Below are 7,295 nucleotides of genomic sequence, written 5' to 3'. Positions count from 1 at the left end.
ATGCCCGCCATCGTCAACCTCCTTTTCAACGTGGTCTCCACCAACACCACCATCTCCTTCACCGTGGTGCTTCCCATGGTCAGCATCATCTCCCTTTTCGTGGGGGTCGGCGGTCACCTCCTGCTGTGGCTGGTGCTGGTGAGAAACCGCCGCAGTCGCTCCAAGCCGAGCTCCGTCCTGCTCCTCAACCTCAGCCTGGCAGACCTGGGAGTCCTGTTGACGCTGCCCTGCGTCCTTCTGAGCGCCAGTTTCCAGAACTGGCAGCTCGGAGACGGGATCTGCGTCCTCCTAGGATTCGTGACTTCCGTGGCGGTGGGGGTGGAAATCTTCAGCCTGGCGGTGCTGTCGGTGCTGAGGTATCGCATCATCACGCCCGGGATGAGAGCACCTGCTGGACTGACACAAGTGTGAGTATAAGACACAGGCGGAGGTGGGTTTGTGAAACATCTACTGACCCCCCTAGTACATTGTTGGGTTTAGTCCTTACAATGGAAAAGTAAAATAGCCCCAACCATGTATTTTAAATCTACCGATTTTTAAATAACTACATATATTATACGTATAATATGCAAGATGACCAATCAAGATTGACTTTAAACACATTATTTTGGTTTTCTATCCTGCAGCTGCTACAGAATTTATTTGATCAATTTGATGAGATAATATTGTCTGTGTTTTGTTTATGGCTTCTCATTCTTCTTCCAAATGATCTGAAATTATTGAATAAAAGTTTTTACCAGTGGCGTGCCAATGGGGTGGGGCGGGGCAAAGGGGGCAATCTCCAAGAAACCAATAGAGGGCGCACTATGATCACAGATGGCTGACACTCAACAATGACCAGTCTGTGCAGATGTGGTGCTTCAATATCAGGAAACTTTCCATAACCAAAATCCTTTGAAACATACTTTTAAAAAAGATTGTCATTTATTTTTGTCTGTACTCTTTTACTTTTGTTTGTGTCAAACTGAAGGCTGACTTCAAATTTCTGCTAAATCTAGCATGTTATTAAAGGCGCCATATGTAAGAATGTGGCCAAAAACGGTTACTACACTCAAATTCAAAAATACAGAGGTCTTTTAGGTTTCGTTTTCTCTGCCGTTGTAGCTCAGACGTAACCCGTGGTTGCTTGGCAGCTGAGACTCTACTGACTGCAATGATTGGTAGACGGCGGTAGGTGGCGCCACATGCCAAAACATGATATCAAAACATAAACATGATTTGCAGTCTGCAAAAGATTTTTTTTAATACAAATATTTTGTCTGTACTGTTGTTGTTGGTGAGTTCAGTTTGTTATATGAACATTATTCCTGAGTCTCTGTGACATATTAGGAGGATTTTATGGCCAGTTGCTTTAGATTTATTACATAATGCACCTTTAAATATCCATGTTCATCATATTTCAGAATTGTCACAATTTTAGATCAAATTGTTTTGATTTCTGCAAGAATTCATTATGTGAAGTCATAATAGTCAGACCGGTGTGTTTCTGCCTCAGGACACCAATGAGATGATCTTCCACACAGCAAAGACACACGTCTGTCTCTCTCCCATAGGTTATGCAGTGTGGTTGCCATCTGGCTTGTCTCCGTGACCATGGCGTTACCCAAGGTCACCTACATTGATTTTAACGGTGGTTGCACATGGTCAGTGGGTCAAGAGCAGTGGCTGTTCTTCCTGGTTCCTGCCTTCCTGATTTATTATGTGGGCCCGCTCCTCTGCATCACCATCAACTGTGGCCTCATCATCTCTCACCTCCACAGATGCAGGGGAACTCTGGCCGCAGACCGGCGCAACAAGAAAGCCACGGCTCTGCTGGTTAGTTCAACACTGGTGTTTGCCATCAGCTGGTTGCCTTATTACGCACTCGAATTCGTCAATGTTATGTCTCCTCACGTTAGCTCCGAGGCCTCTCCTGTTGGCGCAGTTGGGAGTAAGCGTTCTTCAAGTGAGAACCCAGAGGCAGAAGTTTCCCTGCTGTGGGAGGTTGCGTCCCTGACGGCCATTTTGCTGGTGTGTCTGGCACCGTGCTGGAACCCGCCGCTGTACTTCCTGTTGTCACGCCCTGCAGTGCGTCAGCTCCAAGCGCTATTGCCTTCCTTCTTAAATAAGTGCTTGGGGAAAAAAGGTGTACAGCGCTGGCGTATCGCTCCTGCTCCTCCTCCTCGTCTGCCGCACACTCAACCCGCACTTACTCACAAAACGTTGACATGCAAACTGACTCTTTAAAGCTATTTCTCACAGTCGGAATATTCCGACTGTGTATAAGATCTAATTTCAGGCATGTAGATATGGTCAAGACGATGTGTCTTAAACGTGGTGTAGTTGTTTTTACCAGATGGGCTGGTCTGAGTGTTTGACAAACAGACAGATAATGATCCAAAAAGAAATACAATACCCAGTGAGCACCATGTTTCTGGGCAAAAATGTCTTTTGCAATCAGTCAAAGGAGAATGACAACTGTTTCAATACGACAATAAGACAACATGAACTCAAATAACCACTCTTTACAACCACGATATACATCTCTGAACATCCAAACTTGTAGCAGATGAGTTAATGCAGCAGAAGACCATGTCAAGTGCCACTCCTGCCACTTTATTCGGTCAATATATGAAAAACTTAAACACTTTCTCTTTATATTAAAAGTGCACATCATTTGCAAATCCAGGTCACTGAATGAAATGTCCGAGACGTCTTTAGATTTCCCACATGGGACCATATTCTGCAACCTGAGCAGCTTTTCTCAGGGACTGGAGCACGTCTGCTGAGCCATGTTGACTGACATAACCCATCCCGAGCAAACATAAACTCAATTCCCCGTGGAGCTTTTAACAACCGTTCCAGGATTACATTTTGAAGCATGAGAAATACGACATATATAGCGTGTGTGCAGAGCATAAATAAGTGTCGTCTGTTTTGAGAAAAACCTCCCTGGGACATCATTATGTGCCATACACTAACATTACAACAAGCAATGCAACCTTGTAGCCCCATAAATAAGCCGTCTGCGAGAGCAAAAACACGGGGGACACGACGCGCCGCGTCTGGCTCACTAAGCTCCCTGTAAATCTCTTGGCTGCAGCATTATCTAAATTCAGTGTCATCGTAATAACCTTGGGAAAAGAGGCATGTCTTGAAGCGGTAATGAAAGTTGACTTGTTTTTGTTTTAAGCTTGGATTGCGGAGACGTTCTTATCAATGCTTTGATTTGATACAAAGAATCCCATCTGAAGATGAACTCGGGAGAAAATTACATCTGAACAAGTGGAGCCCGTCTGCGTCTGAAATTGTTTGAAACGGCAGTGTAAAGGGCAATGTCGTGTACATGCAGCGGTCGTGAGCTTTTGTCTGAGGACAAGTAATTGGATTTGTGTAGCTCACAAAATAGTATCTGTGCTCCAGTTTCACATGCAGAGAGCTGTGGTTTCTCCTTTTGGCCACAAGGTGGAGTTTCCGCTAAAGTGAGCACTGCTCAGGCGTAAAACGAGGCAAGCACATTGGCCAATTCCAATTTCCATCTTAACCCTCAAGCTCAACCCTTAATCTTAACTGGCCCTCAAAACCAAGTGTTGAGGGTTATTTTGTCACTTAGAAATGGGACACCCCTTAAATGCAGATATGTCTTCAGACTGTAGGGGGCAGAATAACGCCAAAGCTGCGTCCAGTCTGTCAACTCCAAAAAAGAAGAAGAACGCATTTACGTCACGATTATTTATTACGATCCGTTTGTCAGTCAAGTTATTAGGTTGTCAGTTAGTTATAAGATGATACTCATACAAATACCACAACCACGGACATATTCAGCTGACAGTTACCACACACCACGGCTTATTGAAAAGTAAACCATAGCAAACGATCGCTTGTCCGCACCGGCCGGCTATTGACAAAAGATCGTAAAATAAAAAATAAATGTTACGCAACAATGACGTAAGTAATCCATAATATGGGTCTAAACTAAGATAATACAATGGTTTTCATCATTTTTATATCTCTATCAACAAAGAAAATCATTTGTAGCGTACTCATTTCGTCAAAACACGCACTGCGTTCTGGGTAGCCCTTGCTCCCATGGGTGGTCTCGGAAAATCTCAATATTGAGGGCGATACAGCCCTTAAACTTGCCCCTCAACTTAATTTTTCTGAGAATCGGGACAGCACTTGCACTAAAGGGAGCGTGCATTTTTGAGATTGAGGGTCAAGCAAGGAATTGGATTTCACCCTCGAAAGACTTGAGAGAACATGTTTTAATAATAATTAGACTAAACTTGTCTCTCGCTCCATCTTAATCTAATTTCATCTAAATCTAACCTGCCTCCTGAAAACCAGACGGGACTACCACTCACATATTGTACGATAGATGGGCCATAGATCGTGTGTCGTTCTCCTGGCAGCCACAAAGCCTTTCGGTTACCTTTTGACCACGTTGATATCTCCCAGACTGCACTGCCACACGTCCTCATGACAGAGCATGGCGTTTATATTAGCAGAGTGCTGGCAGTTTTGTGTCGATACTGTCTTGGTAGCTAATGAGAGCTTTTATCTCTGTCATCTGTCTGCGCTGTGAGCCGCTGACACATCGCAAAGAGCGCTGGCGAGCTCTGATGTTCTGATGAGACTTAATTACATCTGCAGATTAGTCGAAGCTTAAAATACATGTCACGCTCTACTGGTTCATTGGGAGGATCCATTCCATTTTTATTCACTGTGTATTCTAAAACCCCGATGTGTGTGTGTAGGCAAAATTGTGAGATCAGGCTACTCAGAACTTCTAAGAACTGTCTCAAGGGACAAAAGGACTTATCATCTGGATCTGCGTTTTCAAGAGGTATTGATTCGAGTGTGACTGAAAGAATACCAATGACCACTATAGCATTAAAAGGCTTCGATTAACAGCATTTAAATCCCACAGGGAGAATCTGTGTTATTACTAAAGCTACTGAAGAGCCGTTAGCTCAACCAGCAAACGCTGAACCCACTGGTTTCCACTGTATTTGGATGTAAAACTAGACATTTATGGGCTTTAAAAAACGATAGCATTTGAATCACAATAAAGGAGCTTGAAACTCTTGAAAACATGTTTTTGATGTTCTTTCCATTAAAGGTCCGTTGTGCAAGAATCAGTGCCATCTACAGTAATGGTCAGACTCAATTTCCCATGCAAATCAAGGAACTACGGTGGCCTTTTGGTACCTGACACGATGCTGTTATTCCTTATTTGTGTCAAAAGCCTTTGCTCTAAAACACACAATGCACACTCGGGCTCATTTGTGCCTTCTGGCAGCTGTAGAATCATCATGGCACGACAGCAACCTATAAAGGTTAATAAACCGTCAACCTTTACCTGTTATGGACAGCTGATTTTTTTGTTCCTCACATATCTGACAAACATGATCAGGGGCTGGGATGTTGTCAGGCCAACAGAGGTTTGTTACATTAACTAAACCAATTATTTTTTCCTGATCATAGTGACAGTCACAGAGGCATTTCATGTTGGCAATGTGGCTAATGAACTTGATGGTTGAGTGGTGTGTGAAACACATGCGAAATGCAGAAGCTTAGAGTGTACAAGACAACGACTAATAAACGTGACACAAGCAGTGTGATGTTACAAGGGAATAATTCCTAAAAATTGGCTGTATGAAGTGCTCAATAACCTAATTTATGCAGCGTAAACGGACCTAAAAGGCAGTTTATGGGTTAATATCTGCTACAATTAAAAAGAATGGTCAAACTGCCCTGGATTCACCTCGAAGTTGGCTGAACTGCCTTGGCGGAGGTCTGTGCTCTCCGAGTGCTTTTCTAGTTTCTTTATTTGGAGCAAAGAAACCAGAAGATATTCACATTAAAAGGCGCCATATGTAAGAATGTGGCCAAAATCGGTTACTACATTCAAATTCAAAATACAGAGGTCTTTTAGGTTTCGTTTTCTGACGTAACTGTCAACCCGTGGTTGCTCGGCAGCTGAGGCTCTACTGACTGCAGTGATTGGTAGACGGCGGTAGGTGGCGCCACATGCCAAAACATGATTTCAAAACATAAACATGATTTGCAGTCTGCAAAAGATTTTTTTTAATGCAAATATTTTGTCTGTACTGTTGTTGTTGGTGAGTTCAGTTTGTTATATGAACATTATTCCTGAGTCTCTGTGACATATTAGGAGGATTTTATGACCAGTTGATTTAGATTTATTACATAATGCACCTTTAAGAAGCTAAAACGATCAGAAATCTTGTTTTAATCATGAAAAAAAAGCTTCAAACTGATTAATCGATTATCAAAAATAGTTGACGATTAATTTAGGAATTGATTAATAATCGATTCATCAGCTCTAGATCCCATAGTTCTCCCATAATTTAAATACTCAGGCCAAATTGAGGAAAAAAAGATATTTATATATCATTATCATTTTTTTATCCGATTGTAGTTATTTGAGGTGACACCAGCCCCCAAAAACCTCATTGCCTCATTTATTTATTTTTTAAACATACATGAGATGCCCCTCTGCCTCCCTCTGGCGGTGACTTCACCACACAGCAACCCCCGCAAACATTATTCTCTACCGTAAAACGTGGAAATGATGCGCCTGGGGGATAAAAAAAAAAAAAAAAAATATCCAAAGCCGGTGTCTGACAAAGGCACATACAGTATTTGAAGGAACCTGTGCGTGTGAGCAGAAGAGGGAAGTAAGGGAGCACTATTTCACCATCACCACCACCACCACCATCATCATCATCATCATCACTCCACGCTCAAGGACGCGCTCCCTCTCAACACTTTGTTGGAGAGAGAGAGAAAGAGGGAGTGAGTAAGAGGAGGAGTAGAAGAAGGAAGGTCCAGGTATTAACTGGAGGTATGGAGGCAGGCGCTGCTGGCGGATGGCACAACAAAAGGACCGGAGGAGATGTCGTGTGCTGCTGATGGCTCTCTGTCCTCCTTCTCCTCCTCCTCCTCCATCGTCCTATAGGAAGTGGGCTTTTATTCCAAACGGAGACGCAGGTGTAACCTCTTTATCCCTCATCAGCGCTCCCTCCCAACACCACCTTTCTCAGTTGTCCATGCGCCGACCGCGCCTCCGCTTCCAAGTCGCGCCGGAGTAAAGAAGAAGAACAAGAAGAAGAAGAACAAGAAGAAGAAGAAGAAGAAGAAGAAGAAGATCATGTTAAATGAAATGTTTGTGCGCCGCTTCCTTCCGCCGCTGTGTATGTGAAGAAGACGGTGATGAAGCGCGGGGTCTGCAGCCTGCACCGATGACTTGAAACGGGGGAGCAGCACAGGAGGGGTTGGCACCACACTAC

At 43.6% G+C, this 7,295-nt stretch overlaps 1 protein-coding gene across 1 annotated transcript; it reads left to right on the top strand.

Moving 5' to 3' along the window:
• LOC310926749 (somatostatin receptor type 5) lies at positions 1–2,226 on the top strand (the record flags this gene model as incomplete). The annotated part of the gene is made up of 2 exons (XM_083888937.1): positions 1–407; positions 1,554–2,226. The coding sequence occupies 2 exons, from the start codon at positions 1–3 to the stop codon at positions 2,224–2,226; spliced, it is 1,080 nt and encodes a 359-aa protein (XP_083745063.1).
• Positions 2,227–7,295: the final 5,069 nt, after the last annotated feature.

The sequence above is a fragment of the Microchirus variegatus genome, assembly GCF_963457635.1.
Source record: "Microchirus variegatus genome assembly, chromosome: 5".
NCBI lineage: Eukaryota > Metazoa > Chordata > Actinopteri > Pleuronectiformes > Soleidae > Microchirus > Microchirus variegatus.
This window is presented reverse-complemented; position numbering and strand designations above follow the sequence as displayed.